The 18088-nt window shown below is 40.1% G+C and overlaps 1 protein-coding gene across 6 annotated transcripts in view; it reads left to right on the forward strand.

Annotated features, from left to right (window-relative positions):
- The window catches only part of CREB1 (cAMP responsive element binding protein 1), a 75226-nt gene extending 63404 nt beyond the window's left edge, over window positions 1-11822 (forward strand). For 5 of the 6 annotated variants that reach the window (XM_062190412.1, XM_062190397.1, XM_062190419.1 and 2 more), the window contains one exon: window positions 5177-11822. In XM_062190412.1, the coding sequence (XP_062046396.1) occupies window positions 5177-5321 (145 nt within the window). In that variant the 3' untranslated portion in view covers window positions 5322-11822. The remainder of the gene's footprint in view (window positions 1-5176) is intronic. The other variant, XR_009865892.1, reaches the window with a different exon arrangement.
- Window positions 11823-18088: the final 6266 nt, after the last annotated feature.

The following is an 18088-nucleotide window of genomic DNA, read 5'->3' on the forward strand; positions in this document are numbered from 1 at the left end:
GGGATTTTAGTTTTCTTTTGTTGTTATGATTGTTATTAGGGTAATGCTGGCCTCATAAAATAAGTTGGAAGTGTTCCCTTCCCTTCTGTTTTTCTGGAAGAGGTTGTGTAGAATTTGTTTTATTTATTCCTTAAGTGTTTGGCAGAATTTTCCATTGAAACCATCTGAGCCTGGAGTTTTCTTTTGGGAAAGAAAGATGATTTCTTCTTCAGTGTGTTTTGGATGGCATTAACCCAAGTACTTGAGCCATCACCTGCTGCCTCATTAGCAGGACACAGGGATCAGAAGAGGAGCTGGGACTCAAAATTAGCCACTCTGATAATGGAATGTGGGTATCCCGTAGAGCATCTTAACCACTGTACCAAACAACTGCTCCCTTTGTAATGTTGAATTGAAAGCCAGACGTGTTGTGTTCAGACAGTAGGTCCTGAGGTAAGGGAAATGGTTTGATTTTTTTTTTTTTTTTTAAACTCATCTACTGGGTAGGAGGAAGGGACAGAGCTTCCATCCACTGGTCCACTCCACAAATGGCCGCCAGTGGTCAGGGCTGGGCCAGCCTGAGGCCAGAAGCCTCAAACTCCATCCTGGTCTCCAGTGTGGGTGGTAGGGACCCAAACACTTGGGCCATCTTCCACTGCTTGCCCTGGCGCATTGGCATGTAGTTGGATCAGAAGTGGAGCACCTGGGACACAAACCTGCACTCAAATGGGATGCTGGTGTCGGGGGTGGCTTAACCCACTGTGCTGCAATGCCAGCTGTAAAATGGATACTTGCTAGGACTAGTCCTTTTTTTTTTTTTTTTTTTTTTTTTTAATTTTTTGACAGGCAGAGTGGACAGTGAGAGAGAGACAGAGAGAAAGGTCTTCCTTTTGCCGTTGGTTCACCCTCCAATGGCCGCTGCGGCCGGCGCATCTCGCTGATCTGAAGCCAGGAGCCAGGTGCTTCTTCTGGTCTCTCATGCGGGTGCAGGGCCCAAGGACTTGGGCCATCCTCCACTGCCTTCCTGGGCCACAGCAGAGAGCTGGACTGGAAGAGGGGCAACTGGGATAGAATCCGGCGCCCCGACTGGGACCAGAACCCGGTGTGCCGGTGCTGCAAGGCTGAGGATTAGCCTGTTAAGCCACGGCGCCGGCCTCTGCTCTACTTCTGATCCAGCTCTCTGCTATGGCCTGGGAAAGCAGTAGAAGATAGCCTCCGCCTACATGGGAAACCCAGAGGAAGCTTCTGGCTCCTGGCTTCAGATCAGCGCAGCTCCGGCCATTGCATCTATTTGGAAGTGAACCAGTGGATGGAAGACCTCTCTCTATCCCTCTCCCTGCCTCAGCCTCTGCCTTTTTTTAAATCTGCCTTTCAAATAAATAAATCTTTAAAAAAAAAAAAAATACAGGCTCTTCCAGAGTTTGCACATTGACCCACCAGTCTATCCTCTGTCCTGCATCAGATTTTTACTTACTCTAAGTAAAAAAGCTAAAGACTTTTTTCCATTGTCCTTGGTGGGGATGTGTTTGTTTCCTTCCTTCCAGAGGCAGTATCTCCTTAGATTTTGTATCAGTTTGTTGTGTAATCTTAAGTCTCTGATGGATTTGGAAAAATTCATGAATTTGAAGTTAGTTTTCTTTTTTTTTTTTTTTTTTGACAGGCAGAGTGGACAGTGAGAGAGAGAGAGACACAGAGAAAGGTCTTCCTTTGCCGTTGGTTCACCCTCTAATGGCCGCCGCGGTAGCGCGCTGCGGCCGGCGCACCACGCTGTTCCGATGGCAGGAGCCAGGTGCTTTTCCTGGTCTCCCATGGGGTGCAGAGCCCAAACACTTGGGCCATCCTCCACTGCACTCCCTGGCCACAGCAGAGAGCTGGCCTGGAAGAGGGGCAACCGGGACAGGATCGGTGCCCCGACCGGGACTAGAACCTGGTGTGCCGGCGCCGCAAGGCGGAGGATTAGCCTGTTGAGCCACGGCGCCGGCCAGTCTTCTTTTTTTATATAATTCTTTAGAAAGTCTCAACTCTTTTTTTATAAATGGAAAGAATACAAGCGGTCTTGCATTACAGAAATTTTTAAAAATTGATGTATTTGAAAGGCAGAGTTACAGTGGGGGGTTGGGGAATGGGAGGGATCTTCCATCTCATCTGTTGGTTGAGTCCTGAAATGGCCACAGCAGCTGGGGCTGGGCCACTCCTAAGCCAGGTGCCTGGAACTCCATCCAGGTCTCCCACATGGATGCTGCTTTCCCAGGCCATTAGCAGGAAGCTGAATCAGAAGTGAAGCACCCGAGAAGAGGAGAGGGTAAAGCAGTGGAAGATGACCCAAGTGCTTGTGACCCTGCCACCCATGTTGGAGACCTGGAAGAAGCTATTAGCTCCTGGCTTTGGCCTGGTCATCACAGCCATCTGGGGAGTGAACCAGCAGATGAAACATCTCTTGCTGTGCCTCTCCCTCTCTGTTAACTCTTTCAAATAATTAAATAAATCTTAAGCAAACAAACAAAAAATTGGATCAGCCAGGATTTAACTGGCACTCTTATGTGATGCTGACTTTGCAAGCAACAGGTTAACCAGCTTGCCCCAAATGCTGGTCCCTATATTATAATATTTGAGAATATTATTAATATACTGATCATGGTGGCACAAAGTTGGGAGATACTCACCTATAAAGTCATAGTAGTTTAATTTTGGAAAACCAGCATGTAGATGTAGCATGCTATTCTACTTGTGGACCATTAACTCTCAGCTAATGGAGAGGAGAAAGCAAAGAAAATAAGAGTGGTCAACCCTGGCTGAAATTAAACTTGTGAATGTGCATACAGTCTACATGTTTTATATTGTTGGAATTCACCAGACACAGCCAGCCAATTGACCTGCATCATTCCCACTGTCCTTTTTAGATCACCATTTTTGTCTTGGCCCCAAAGCACCTCTTGGCTTCTCTTCTTTACTGTTCAGGGGAATGCTGGGTGGATTTTTGCTATTTCCAAAGAAATTTTCTCCAATGGTAAAATGATGTAGTGGATTGGACACTGCCCATATCTCTGTCATGAAAAGTACAACATTCAGTGCAATTCTGTTTTTCCAAGTCAGTTTGCATTAGAAGCAAACGCTTCTTTTATCTGAATTGATAGGCTATGTGAAGAGAAAAACATTGACAGAATTAGAGTATACTACTGTTCAGTTATCTAGAAAGAATAGCTAACACAGGTACACATTTGTAAAATGCCAGACAGTATTTTATGTACTTTACATATATATGAGCCCATTTAATCATCATTAGTTTTTTGAGGTAGATAATATTATCCTCTCTTTTTGTTCAGGAAACTGAGAAACTGCTTTAACTTGATTTGTGAAGGATTGAACCACTTAATTCAGTAATCTGGCACTTAAGATAAAACTAATTGCTACCATATACTGTCCCTGTTATAATTGGGTGACTAAATTGCTGTGTTTTCCACTTTTTTAGAAACTCAGAATCATTTTACTTTCAACTTTTATGTGCATTCAACAATTAATAAATACCTACCTTGTGCTAGTGACTGAAATAAGATGTAGCCCTTGATCACATAGAAGAGTTTACTAGTTGAGACTTAGCAGCTTGCTAAAATGTTTTTAATGTTTAATATGTGTTACAGTTTTTAAAATTTTTAATTGGAAAAAATACAAGTTTCAACATCTTGGGCCAATGCCGTGGTGCAGTAGGTTAGTCCTCCGCCTGCGGCGCCGGCATCCCATATAGGCACCAGTTCTGGTCCCAGCTGCTCCACTTCCAATCCAGCTCTCTGCTATGGCCTGGGAAAGCAGTGGAAGATGGCCCAAGTGCTTGGGCCCCTGCACCCACATGGAGGACCCAGAGGGGGCTCCTGGTTCCTGCTTCAGATCAGTGCAGCTCCAGCCGTTGCCACCACCTGGGGAGTGAACTGACGGAAAGAAGACCTTTCTCTGTCTCTCCCTCTCACTGTCTGTAACTCCACCTTTCAAATAAAATAAAACAAATCTTAAAAAAGATTCAACAACGTAACAATTTGAAAATGTACAGTTAAGTATGTTCACATTATGGTGCAACAGATCTCCAGACTTTTCCATTTTGGAAAAGTGAAACTACCCATCAACCAACTCCCTCAAGCCCCTGGTGGATACCGTTCTATATCCTGTTTCTGTGATTCTGATTACTTTAGATGTAAGTCAAGTTAGGCATAGGCATACAGTGTTTGTATGGCTCATTTCACTTAGCATAATGCCCTCCAGGTTCATCCCTGTGTAGTATGTGTGGTGATTTCCTTCCTTTTCAAGGCTAAATAATTCCATTGTATGTATATAATACATTTTCATCCATTGATGGACATTTGGGTTGTTTCCACCTCTTGTCTGTTGTAATACTGCTATGAACACCGTGTGCAAATACCTCTTTTGAGACCCAGCTTTTAGTTCTTTTGGATACATAATGAGAAGTGGGATTGTGGGTCAGAGAGTGCACATCGCTGCTGCTTCACAGGGTCTGCACTCAGTCTCAAAGCCAGGTGCTCCACAGGGCACACTGCCACCCTGCCCAGCGAAAGTAGGCTGGGTACTAACCCCTAATTCCATATGTTTTAATTCTTTAATGTGTCCTTTGACATGCAGAAATTTGATGTTTTATATGTCTATTTTGCTTTTGTTTCTGCTCTTGGAGTTACATCCATGAAAACATTCTCTTCAGAATTTTTATCATTTTAGGGCTTACATTTAGGTAGGTTATCTATTTTGAATTGCTTTTTGTAAATGAAGTGAGATAAGGGTCCATCTGCATTCTTTTGCCCTTGAATATCAAGTTTTTCCAACATTCTTTGAAGACAGTGTTGCCTTCGAGTTTTTAAATGCTCAGAAATGATGAATTTATAAAATTTTTGTTTAAGCTTTTTTTCACACTATAATTTAGTGTTAACTATTATTTATATAGATCGAATTTCAAGTTTGTAACTATGATGCAGAACATTCTCATTTTTTAAAAATCAAACTCCCATGCATGTTAAAATGAAATGATATAAAGTAATTTCCAAGTCAGAATTCTGTGTATCTTTTTGAATGCCTGATACGTATTACAATGTGTGTTGCTTTGAGCTATTTCTCTGAAACAAAGGTATTCTAATCTAAAATAATCAAAATCATTTGTGTAATTTTTTCTATTTTTTTGTTTTGTTTTGTTTTCTTGTAGGGAAGCAGCACGAGAGTGTCGTAGAAAGAAGAAGGAATATGTGAAATGTTTAGAAAACAGAGTAGCAGTGCTTGAAAACCAAAACAAGACACTGATTGAGGAGCTAAAAGCACTTAAGGACCTTTACTGCCACAAATCAGATTAATTTGGGATTTAAATTTTCACCGTTAAGGTGGAAAATGGACTGGATTGGCCACAACCAGAAAGACAAAATAAACATTTTATTTTCTAAACATTTCTTTTTTTCTATGCGCAAAACTGCCTGAAAGCAACTACAGAATTTCATTCATTTGTGCTTTTGCATTAAACTGTGAATGTTCCAACACCTGCCTCCACTTCTCCCCTCAAGAAATTTACAGCACCAAGAATCATGAAGAGACTTCTGCTTTTCAACCCCACCCTCCTCAAGAAGTAATAATTTGTTTACTTGTAAATTGATGGGGGAAATGAGGAAAAGAAAACCTTTTTAAAAATGATTTCAAGGTTTGTGCTGAGCTCCTTGATTGCCTTAGGGACAGAATTACCCCAGCCTCTTGAGCTGAAGTAATGTGTGGGCCGCATGCATAAAGTAAGTAAGGTGCAATGAAGAAGTGTTGATTGCCAAATTGACATGTTTTCCACATTTCCATTGTGAATGCTGTAAAATGGTTAAGAAATATCCTCTAAAAAGAATTTTAGAATGATGTGGAAGAAGTTAAGAATGGATTTGGAGTACTTTCTGTGTGCATTCTTTTCTGCAATATTGAAAACTTGTCCTTGGTTCTTAAAACATTGTGTTACCTCCAGCTCTTCCACAGGGCAGTTGTTGCTTCTTGACTCAGTTCTGTGTGTGTTCAACATTTTTGAATACATTAAAAGAAGTAACCAACTGAATGAAAAAGAATGGTATTTGAATTTTAAATTAATTCAAACTAAATAAAAATACAAAGCTTATTTTAGTTAGCACTAAATTCTTAGCAAAAAGATGCTGATTAGTAAACCAACCCCTTGAGTTACATAATAAGGTTTTTAAATAAATGTTTCTGTCCTCGCCTTCAAAAATATTTATATTGTCACTTGTTTACTTAAAATCACATTTCTAATTTACTGTTGCCCTTTGCACTTACATTAAACCACCAACAGGAAAGCCTTGAGAATGTAAAATAAAACAAAGTGGTATATTTGTTTAGAAATGCTATGTGTTAAAGAAAAATACCAGTTTAAAAACCTTTCCATATTAACATACTTCAACAGTATCTCTACTGAGTTTTGTAAAATCAAGGAACTTGGAAGGATGTTGTTCTGAAAGTAGTGCTTGATCGCACAAGGAAAGTACTATTCTTACGACACATTTGAATGTCCACTATCCCACAATATTTGGATTGTCACTCTTGAAAAACATTTTTTGTTTTGCTTGTTTTCATCTGAAAAAGGTAGTTAAGCTTTAGCTTTCCAGTATGTTGTCTAGCCTTTGTTGTTTTACAAAGGAGTTACCTATTTTAACTCCTAGTGTAGTCTGTATCTTGTGTGTATTATTTCCAATATTATTTTTAATTACTAATTACTCATTTATTCACTAAGACTGGTAAACCTAGAAGTTAGTTACTCTTTTATAGAAAAATGAGACAGAGATGGATTTTAAAAATTGGAACCTGACATAATTAATGTTAGATCATAATTTCTCACTTGAGAAGGAAATTACTTAAAAAAAAAAAAACTTAGGAAATTGTGTTTGCTCTTTAGTCATGGGTTATTTAAGAAAGCTGAGGTTTTTTTAAAAACATAAAATATGAAGATACAAGTGTTGATTATTGGATCCATTTTTAAAAAGTAAGATTTTTTTTTATATCTGTAAATGATGTACTGTTGTTTATAACAAAACATTGTCTTTTTTCAAGGATGAACAGAGTTTATGAAGGAGCATCATTCTAAGAATTGAGTGATGTAATCTTTGTATTTGGACAATTCACCAGATTCTCAAGAAGGCTTTCAAACGACTAAAGTTTGATGTTTGTCCTGCTGAGCTATGGGGAAAGTTATAGCATAAAAATTGTAAACCAACATAGATATGTCATTTTCTCATATTGGAGTAACAGAAACCAAGCAAAGTCACAAATCTGTTCACAAACTGGATTTCTTACTGAGTCAAAAGGTCACATTGAACACTTTGAATGTTAAAAGCATTATAAATGAAAAATTGCCTGATATCTAGCAAGCTGTATTCTCTAAAGTTACCTGTTTTTCAAAAGTTGAAGCTTTCTGCTCATTTAGGAACTTGCTGGTCCTCTTGGTCCCTGATAAATCAAGGCAGTCACATATTAGCAGGGTGGATTTTTAAGTTATAAAAACACCAGGTCCTTTATACCTTGAGGATGGCTGCACTGATTTGAAATTAATTGACTTAATGGTGAGGTGAGAAATGAAATGTATTCTGTTGCTAAATGTGTTTTAGACCCTTGGAGAGACTTGAAGATTTCAGTTTATACAGATAGAAATCAAGCATCTTTTTGTGCAGGTTATTTTTTTTTAATACAAGAATGGGGGGAGGGTTGTTTTTAAGCTTGAAACTTTTGAGAATCTTTACTAAGAAAATACATAATTAAAAAAAAATCTTGTAGCCAAGAACATATGTGGCCATGTTACCAGTAATAAATGTTTCTCTCTTCATATTGGCCAAAAGGGAATGAAAATGCCATCATAGGAATCTGTATATATGCTACTGATTTGCCTAGAAAATAGCAAGTTTGGTAGTGCTCACTTTGCAAATATAGGGCCATATGGCACTTTTATCTATAGGACAGATTAACTCTAATAAAAATGAAATGGGGAGGGGTTTATTTTTGATATTACTCTTCTGAGTTTTCAAGCTTTGATAGTGTTTAACTGAAAAGTGGTTTAGAAAGGGCTAGATCCAATGTGTTCACATTTAAAAAATCGATATCAGATACAGTTTTTAAGTTCATTCTTTATCAAACTCAAGTACCATATTGGCAACCATAATGTCATAGGTGCTCTATTCATTTAGATATTCTTGGGATGGGGGTGGGGAAATGGCATTTGTATAATATATGTGTAAATATATATATATATACATACAGTATATAATCTAAAGCTCTGAGAGCTCTTGCGTCAGGAATGCTGAGTATTATAGTATATTGAGGTCAGATGAAATTTTACATTTTTGTGTGTTCTATTGCATCCCTTCTGGTAGTTTCTATGACTGCATTACTCCAGCACTCATGATTGATTTTTATCTTCTAATTTTCTTCCAAGTATTTGTTTTTAATTAATTTTCTTTGGCTTGATACTCTTAAGTGTGTTGGTATTCACTTGAAAACTCCCCCCTCTCCCCTAAAAAAAAATTCAATTTTTATGCTTTGTCTCTGGCAGCTATAACAGTGGTAAGAACATTTTGAAGACAGCTTTTTAAAGGAACCACTGGTTTTTTCAAAAGTCATCCTGGGGGAGGAATTACAGTGTCCCATTTGAGCAGGGATTTTATCAGAAAGTGTGTTTGGTTGGTGGGTCAGCAGCAGTGCTAGTATCTGGAAGCACAATACCACTCTGGCAGGCTGTCCAATCAGAAGTCATCTGGCTAAAGTTTGTCTCTGTCTCAGGACTAATCCTTACCAAAGGTCTTTTTGACTATTTGGGGTGACGTGTGGAGTCATACAAAGGCTTAGGAAGAAGCAAATTAATTTAAAACAGGATGCTTTTACTTGAAATGACTTCAATCTAGATTTCATATTCAGTAAGATTTGAACTCTGATCAGTTACAGTCAACTAATATAAATTATCTATTTTGAAGATCAAACACTGCTTCATTTTGCTGGATTAAATCTAATATATCTCAAAGTTAAGATTTTGAATTAAAGTGGGTTTTTGAAACAGTGGCTACATATCTTTTCAGTTATTTGTTTTATTGTCGTTGTAGCCCTGAGAACTGTTGGTATATTGTTGTTTCCCAATTGACTTAACACAAAAGTTGTATATTTATTGGAATTATATTTACATTATATTCTTTGTAAATGTTTGATGTAACTTGCACTTTTAAAAATTACCCAGCTTGGGTATTAGCAACTTATTATCAATTAATTATCAGTTAACTTTTTTGTCTTTTTCTCCTGTCTTCAAATCATGCAACTTTTAAAAGGAAACTTTACATTGATTAAACTATTCTAGCATCTAAAAGCTAGCCTTAAAAATAGCTGTAAAAGAAAAATACATTACTCTTTTTTATAATAGATAAAGATTGAAGGAAAAATAACAAGAAAATAACATTTTCTTTAATTTTAAATGGTAGTTATCTTCACCTCAACATTAATACTGCCTGTGGTATGCCCAAAAATCGTTAATTACCCAAAATAGTAAAGGAATTTTAAAGCAATTAAATATTTTCATGAAGACCACATTAGTAATCATTTTACTGAATTATTTTCATTTGAAATTGGCTTTGTTAACATCAAAGATACTGCCTAAATTTTGACTAATTTCAGATGAGGAGGGGAAAGTGAAGTGTGGGTAGTAAACCTATCGATGATGAGTTGTGGGATAAATTTGTTCAGTTGTACAAAGCACAACTAGAATTTTTGTTGGGTGGCTTACATACAGCTTAAATACTTTTAATGTTAATAATGTTGACTTTTAAGTTGACTACATAGTCACTGTATGTGCTAGGAACTGGTTTCCTTGACTTTCTAAAATCAATGGCCAGGAGAGGCATTAATCCTTGAGGGGTTGAATTTATCATGAAGCTGAGTCAGAATGGAAGAATTTCAAATAAATCAAACAGGGTGCTGAAGTTCCATCTGTCTCATTTGCCATGGTAAGTTCTTACTGATCAGTGAATGTAGCTTAAGCCTTTGTATGGGTCCTCAGGGGGCAGACAGACTTTAAGAGGGACCAGATTACATTTGAATGGAGGGATTATATTTCAGGTGTTTTAGCTTGAAATTTATTTTTTAAAAAAAATAAAAACTAAAAAAATACATAGAACAAAGCCTGTGAAGCAAGTTATTATGAACAGGCAGAATTGTTTCGCACAGAGAAAATACTGACCTGCCTGCATTCCGGTGCAGTGAGTGCAGGCCTCAGCTGAGTACGACAAGAGTTTTCGTTATTCTCACCAGCAAGTAGAGAAAATGAACAATCTGGAGGCAGCGTCTTTGAAAAGGGCCAAACAGTAGGGAACTGAAGTGCGGCCTACTTGACACAGGCATTACGTACTACTTGCCTATGGAAACGTGGCATTTCCAAGTTCTGTCTGAGGAGCATCTCGAGAGATTTGAGAGTAAATCTGAGATTGTTTAAAATTGGTAGGGAAGGAAGAAAAATCCCTGCAGATAATGATCTTAGGTTATTGGCAAGTGAAATGACCTTTCGTGTTTGGGAGGATTTGTTTTCTTATGTTTTAAAAAACAGAACTGGTTAATGCTTTATAGACATTTTTATCCAGGTGCCACTCCAATTTGTGTATGTAATGAAATTATTTATATTAAAAGTGGGAAATGATTTGTCAGCATTTTTCTGTGAGTATATATGGGGTGGCAAAGAAGAGTGCTTGCTAGCAGCTCTCCACGTGACGTCGTCTGTGACGCATCTGTCCGTACATCAGTTCTGACCTCTCCCCCCAGCCCCCGCCCCTGCAGGAGGAATGAGCTCTAACCCAGATGTACCACTTGAAACTTTTTAGAGACAAAATATAATCAGGGAAGTTCCTAGAAAGGTGTTTTTGCTTTTTGGTTTTTTCTTTGAGGATTGGGGTAAAGAATACCTCCCCCTAAACTATCAGCACAAAACAGGGTATTGATTTTTAACTCTGATGTTTCTATTGGAGTTGAATACTAAATACATAACTAGTGAGGGGAATACATTTCTAATAAAATTCCCTACATTCTAAAAACATCCCTGTTTTAATTTTTTTACCTAAATCTTGTGCTTTATGTGTAAAGAAAAAATGTACTGAGTTACAATGCATTTTATTAACACTATGTACATATTAGCTGCTTTGTGTTCAGAATGGTAGCAATTGCTTTGTATATTAAAGTGATCCTTGTGAATTTGTGAAATATTGTCATAAAGTGCTTTTTCTTACTGTAATCTTTGTGGTATCAACTGTCATGCCCTTTTTACACAAACATTTATGTGCAGTCACATAAACATGCTTTTAAAAACTCTGTAAGTCTCTTTTTTGGGGGAAGGGATCTCCTTGTATTTTAGTTTTTCATTTGTGTTGTCATATTTTCTTGGATTTAGGTTTATCTTGTTAAATGAGCAAAGGTTATAAGATTATGCTACAGTATATCACGAGCTTATGTTGTACATGTGCAGCAACAGAAAACTAATTCAAACAACAAGAATCTGAATCTTCAGTTAGATTTTACTGCATTCCTAAGTTTTAACGTAAGACTTCTTTTACATTAAGATTCGACAGTGCCCATGTAAGGATTTGGAGGTACTGCCCTGTTTAGATAACTAATGGAAACACATGACTGGCTGTCTCTGATGTCATAAAATGCATTTTGCATTGAAAGGACAATAAAAACATAACTTCTCGGGTTCTCTTAGAATTCTGAAATTATGTGTTCATATAAAACAGAAGGGAAAAGGAAGGGATGTGGTTAATCTTTGTTAAATTGGGTGTAAGAATTAAAGATTCCTTCCTATGCTACTGACTCAAGTTCTAAAAACAGTTATTTATCCCTAACTATTCTTGTTTCTAATTGCCAGGTTTATTAAATCTGCTTTACCTGCCATTGAAAGAATTACCCGAATTTCATTTTTTTCTTTCTACAAAGAATGATGACAATTTATTGTACAGACGTTTTTGAGATTCAGTGAAAGGCTGATGGTAATTACATGGGGACAACAAGCATAAGCCAGAATTGGGCTGAGAATGGTGGTACCTGTGGTCACCCCACCTGTAACCCACATCCACATGTGCGGCTCTCCAGTGAAAGCAGTGTGTGTATCTGTCCTTGCTGTCACTTAACATACATATATATTGACACACTTGTGAGGAGTGATGTGGCAAGAATTAAATCCCTTTCCAGGGCAGGTATTTGGCACAGCATTTAAGATGCCACTTAGGAAGCTTGCATTATCAAGAGTGTGTGGGTTCAAGACCCAGCCTCGCTTCCAATTTCAATTTCCTGCTAATAAACATCCTGGAAAGCAACAGGTGATGGCTCAACTGCTTGGGTCCCTGCCACCCAGGAGATCAGATTGATTTCCAGGCTCCTGGGTTCAGCCTGGCCCAGCCTGTGCTAGTGTGGCTATTTGGGGAATAAACCAGTGTATAAAAGATCTCTCTCTGCTTTTCAAAAAAAAAGTGCCTTTCATCAAGATGCTGTAAGACCATACACAACCATACAGTTCTGAGAACTTTTTTTTGTCATTTTCAATTATCTTTATATACAGATCGATTTAGTATATATTAAGTAAAGATTGCATCAGTTTGCACCCACACAGAAACACAAACTGTAAAATACTGTTTCAGTACTAGTTATAGCATTACTTCACATTGGACAACACATTAAGGACAGATCCCACATGAGACGTAAGTACACAATGACTCCTGTTGTTGACTTAACAATTTAACACTCTTGTTTATGGCGTCAGTAATCTCCCTAGGCTCTAGTCATGAGATGCCAAGGCTATGGAAGCCTTTAGGGTTCGCCGACTTCGATCTTACTCCGATAGGGTCGTAGTCAAAGTGGAAGTTCTCTCCTCCCTTCAGAGAAAGGTACCTCCTTCTTTGATGGCCCTGTCTGAGAACACCTTTTGACACAGTTACAGCCTTGACCTCGCCAATGAATTCCAGACTCAGACGGTATCGCCACTCAGATTGCAAAACACTGGTCTTAATTTCTCCCCCAAAATGTCCTCCATCAGCCTGCTTCTCCATCTTGTAAACGGTGCCACAGTCCACTCGGGTAAGGCAAACTCAGAAAAGCGCTACTGCCTCAATCAAAAGTTACTCTCCTTCCTCAGCATTTTTCATTTCTCCACAAAACTGACCAGCTGGGCTGAGAATTCTAATAAGGACCTAACATCAGATGAAAAGAATGGTAATCTAGGAGTTTGAATAGTCTGCTTTTTGTTTAATAGAAGTGCAGGTTACAGAAACATTTCAGGTTAACAGTTAGTGTTGTTTGTGCATTCAGTGTTGTGCAGTCACCACTTCCATCAAGTAATGAGACATCTTCACCCCAAATTGCTCCCTGGACCTCCCCCTTCCCTCCCTCTGGCCCCTCACAGCCACCAGTGTACACGCTTTGTTTTTGAGGGGTCATGAGATGTGTACTTTTCCGGTTTCTTGGCCTTAATATGTTCCTGAGGCGTATCCACAGTGGAGCGCATATCAACACTTCATTCCTTTTTATAGCAGGACCCCATCGTATGTATGTACTGCACGTTTGTTTATCTGGCCATGTGCCGAGGGACTTTTGGGAGGTTCTCTACTTTGGGCTGTTGTGACAGTGCTGCTACAAATAATCGTTTACAAGTCTCCGGATGAGTCCGTTTGCTATTTGGAGTATGTGGTAATTAATGCTGGGTGACTGAGAAGCCATATCCTTGGTATTTGAAGGTTCCAATTTCTCATTGTCACCAACACTTTTTTAAATGTATATATTGTGTCTGCTTTTTCTGTTTCCTTTCTTCTTTTTAAGATTTATGTATTTGGAAGTCAGCCTTTAAGAGGCAGGGGAAGAGACGGAGCTTCCCGCTGGTTCACTCCCCAAGTGGCCAGGGCTGAGCAAGACCGAAGCCAGGAGCTTCTTCCAGGTCTCCCACATGGATGCAGGGTCCGAAGCTCTTGGGCCATTTCCTGCTGCTTTCCCAGGCACAATAACGGAGCTGGATCGGAAGTGGAGCAGCCAAGATATTTGAACCAGATCCCATATTGGATGCTGGTGTCATAGGTGGTGGCTTTACCTGCTATGCCACAGAGCCAGCCCCATCAACATTTGCCATTTTTCAATTGTAGTCATCCTCATGAATGTGAAGTGATGCCTTAAAGTTTTGATTTGCATTTCCCTAATGGCCAATGATTTTAAGCATATTTCCTATGTGTGCCGGCATCCTATTTGGGCACTGGTTTGAACCCCGACAGCTCCACTTAGGATCCTGCTCCCTACTAATATGCCTAAGAAAGCAGTGAAGGATGGCCCAAGTCCTTGGGCCCCTGCACCCATGTGGGAGACGTATAGATCCTGACTCCTGGCTTCAGCCTAACCCAACCCCTGGCTTTTGCAGCCATTTGGAGAGTGAACCAATGGATGGAAGACCTGTTTCTGTCTCTCCTTAACGGCCTTTCAAATAAATAAAATGACCCTTTAAAAAAAAATCTTTCTACTCTTGTAATTTATATTTTCTCCCACTGTAAGTTTCTTTTCACTTTCTTGACAATATTTTTACCATTGCTTTAAAATAAGCAACACTTTAAAAAAAAAAAAACAGTGTGAAAGAGCAAACAGTAAAAAGTCTTTTTTTAATATTTTTATTTTGAGAGGTGAAGTTACAGACAGAGGGAGAGAGAGAGAAAGGTTTTCCCTCCGTTGGTTCACTCCCCAGATGGCTGCAATGGCCGGAGCTGCGCAGATCCAAAGCCAGGAGCCAGGAGCCCCCTCTGGGTCCCCCACGTGAGTGCAGGGGCCCAAGAACCTGGGCCACCTTCCACTGCCTTCCCAGGCCATAGCAGAGAGCTGGATTGGAAGAGGAGCAGCTGGGACTCGAACCAGCGCCCACATCGGATGCTGGCACCACAGGTGGAGGATTAAACTACTGCACCACGGTGCTGGCCCCATGCAGTCTTATTTTTTAATGATAATCTGTGCATACACATGTAAACGCAGTGTGTATTTCTTCCTCCTGCCCCATTCTTACACAGACCGGCTTCCAAACTGTTCCTGTAGTACAGACATACTACAGTTCAGTTAACCACGACTCTCTTTTGAGTCAGATTCTTTGAAACTTCGGGCTGTTACACACACGAGTTAGTACAGATACATACAAGCTAGTATACTCCAAGACACTGAGAAGAAGGAAGTACTTATCATGTTGAAGAGCATTTTTATTTCAAGCCTTTCAGTGCATATTTTCATTTTTCAGGAAGTAACGAGCCAGCCTTCCTCAGGGCGGTGACGTGGGCCGCTTTCCTTCCCTCACCTGCGCTGTTCTCCCTTCTCTTCTCAGAACAACCGCTGTTGGCCAACAAAACGTTCTCTACTGATACTAAAGGTTCCACCCTCATTCCCTGGTTGCAGAAACAAGAGTGTATTGTGACTTTAGGGCAGAAAGAAACTTGAACTCTAATCCTCAAATTCTAAAGTGAAGCAGGGCTGAGCACAGCCCAGATTCAACACTTTCAGTGTGAGTGCTAAGAAGGCATGAGTGTCCACCCGCTGTGGACTCGCCCCATTCTTCAGGTGCCACCTGCCTCTAGGTGGAGGTCCGGGGGCAGTAAGTGCTAAGGTAGATTCCATGTCCAGTTCACCAAATACCAAGTCAGGCTCCAGATCCAGGTCCACCTACAATACTGGGTACATTACATAGTAATCTCTTTAAAGTACATTACAGTTCTATTTTTGATGTGTTCAGAATTGGTGCTTCCCATAAGTAAACTAAAAGTATAACAAATGGTAGTTATTGTGGAGATAAATCTTTTACACAAATTCATGGTAATTTTGTTGTGAGTATGAGTTTATATGTTAACACCCCTAGAATATACTGCTCCCTTACTGTGGGCAAGAACTCAGAAAGCAGAGATTTAGGTAGGAAGAAAGCTGTAAAAGGATCTCATTTCGTGAGTCAGTGTTCACTGAGCTCCCCCGATGAGCAGGATACCACGTTCACGTTTGAAGTCTGAGGATAAGGTACCACCTGTACCTTCTCCAAGCACAAATTCTGTTTGCTAAGATAAAACATGCCTGCCAGTGTTCTTTTGTCCCACCAGTGGTGCAATCTAGTATTCGGTGAACTTTAAGAATTCTGATCAATTAAAATGCTGATCCTTTTGTGTGAAACAACAAATAGTTTCTATTAGAAACTATTTTAAGACTGTACCAGGCTTCACACCCTACCCTTTGGAGGTAATTCACTTAGAAATTACCAACATTCTTTATAGTGGAGTTCTAAGAACATGGGAGTACTTAAAGAAGTTCATGGAATATGGGATTTAAAATGCTTATAACTCTATTCCAGTCAAAGATTGTAGGCACTTTCAAAAAATAGCTAAACCAACTGGCATGGGCATTTGGAACAGCAGATTAAGCTTCAGCTTGGGGTGCCAGCAACCCCTATCAGTACTGGTTCAAGTTTGAGCTACTGCACTTTTTTTTTTTTTTTCCTTCAACAAGCAGAGTTAGACAGTGAGAGAGACAGAGAGAAAAGTCTTCCTTCTGTTGGTTCACCCCCCAAAAATAGCCGCTACCGCAAGAGCTATGCCCATCCGAAGCCAGGTGCCTTTTTTTTTTTTTTTTTTTTTTTTTGACAGGCAGTGTTAGACCGTGAATGAGACAGAGAGAAAGGAGGTATTCCTTTTTCCATTGGTTCATCCCCCAAGTAGCTGCTACGGCTGGCGCGTTGTGGCCAATGCACTCCACCGATCCGAAGCCAGGAGCCAGGTGCTTCCTCCTGGTAGTACATGCAGTACAGGGCCCAAGGACCTGGTGCCATCCTCCAGTGCACTCCTGGGCCACAGCAGAGAGCTGGACTGGGAGAGGAATAATCGGGACAGAATCCAGCGCCCCAACCGGGACTAGAACCCGGGGTACTGGTGCCGCAGGCGGAGGATTAGCCAAGTGAGCTGCAGCACTGGCCAAGTCACTGTACTTCTGATGCAGTTCCTGGCTATTGTACCTGGAATTCAGCAGGTGTTGGCTCAAGTACTTGAGTTCCTGCCACACATGTGGGAGACCATGATGGAGTTGCCAGCTCCTGGCTTCAGCCTGGCCTAGCCTCAGCCTCTGCTATTGCAGCCATCTGGGGAATGACACGCTTTCAAAATAAAGCTTTGGTAAAATTAACATATATATAAGGGGCCAGTGTTGTAACACAGCAGATTAAGTCACTGCTTATGACACTGGCATCGCACATCAGAGTGCCTGCTCTAGTGCCAAGTTCTCTGCTTCTGATCCAGCTTCCCACTAATGCACCCAAGAAAGCAGCCAGGCGCCCCTGCCACCCATGTAGATGACTCATATGGAGTTCCAGCCTAAGCTATTGGCAACCATTTAGGGGAGGGAACCAGCAGATAGATCTCTCTCCCTCTCTCTGTCACTCTACCTTTCAAATAAAAAGTAAAATAAATCTTTAAATATATATAAAAAACTAAAAATCTGTTTTTATTTATTCCTTTATTTACATACCTAGAACCATACCAAAAGCATGGTATGAGATCCCAGAAAACTGACATCATAATTAATGGTTAACATCTAAATGGACCAAAAGATTTCAAAAGCACTAACTGCTTGAGGAATGTGTGTTGAACCTCGTTTTCTATTCAGGGAATTTGGCAACTGGACACAACATGATATATCTCAGAATGTGTTTAAAACAACTGACAAGAGGGGCTGGCGCTGTAGCACAGTGGGTTAAAGCCCTGGCCTGCAGCACCAGCATCCCACATGGGCGCCGGTTTGAGTCCTGGCTGTTCCACTTCTGATCCAGCTCCCTGCCAATGTGCCTGGGAAGGCAGCAGAGCATGGCCCAAGTGCTTGGGCTCCTGCACCCATGTGGGAGACCCAAGAAAAGCTCCTAGCTTCAGGCTCTAGACCAGCTCAGCTCGGGCCACTGCAGCCATCTGGGGAGTGAACCAGCAGATGGGAGCTCTCTCTGTAACTCTTCCAAATAAATTTTTAAAAATCTAAAAAAAAACAAAAAAACAAAAACAAAAAAACCTGACAAGACATGACCTGGTAAAGACATCTA

This window comes from Lepus europaeus, chromosome 1 (assembly GCF_033115175.1).
Source record: "Lepus europaeus isolate LE1 chromosome 1, mLepTim1.pri, whole genome shotgun sequence".
Lineage (NCBI taxonomy): Eukaryota > Metazoa > Chordata > Mammalia > Lagomorpha > Leporidae > Lepus > Lepus europaeus.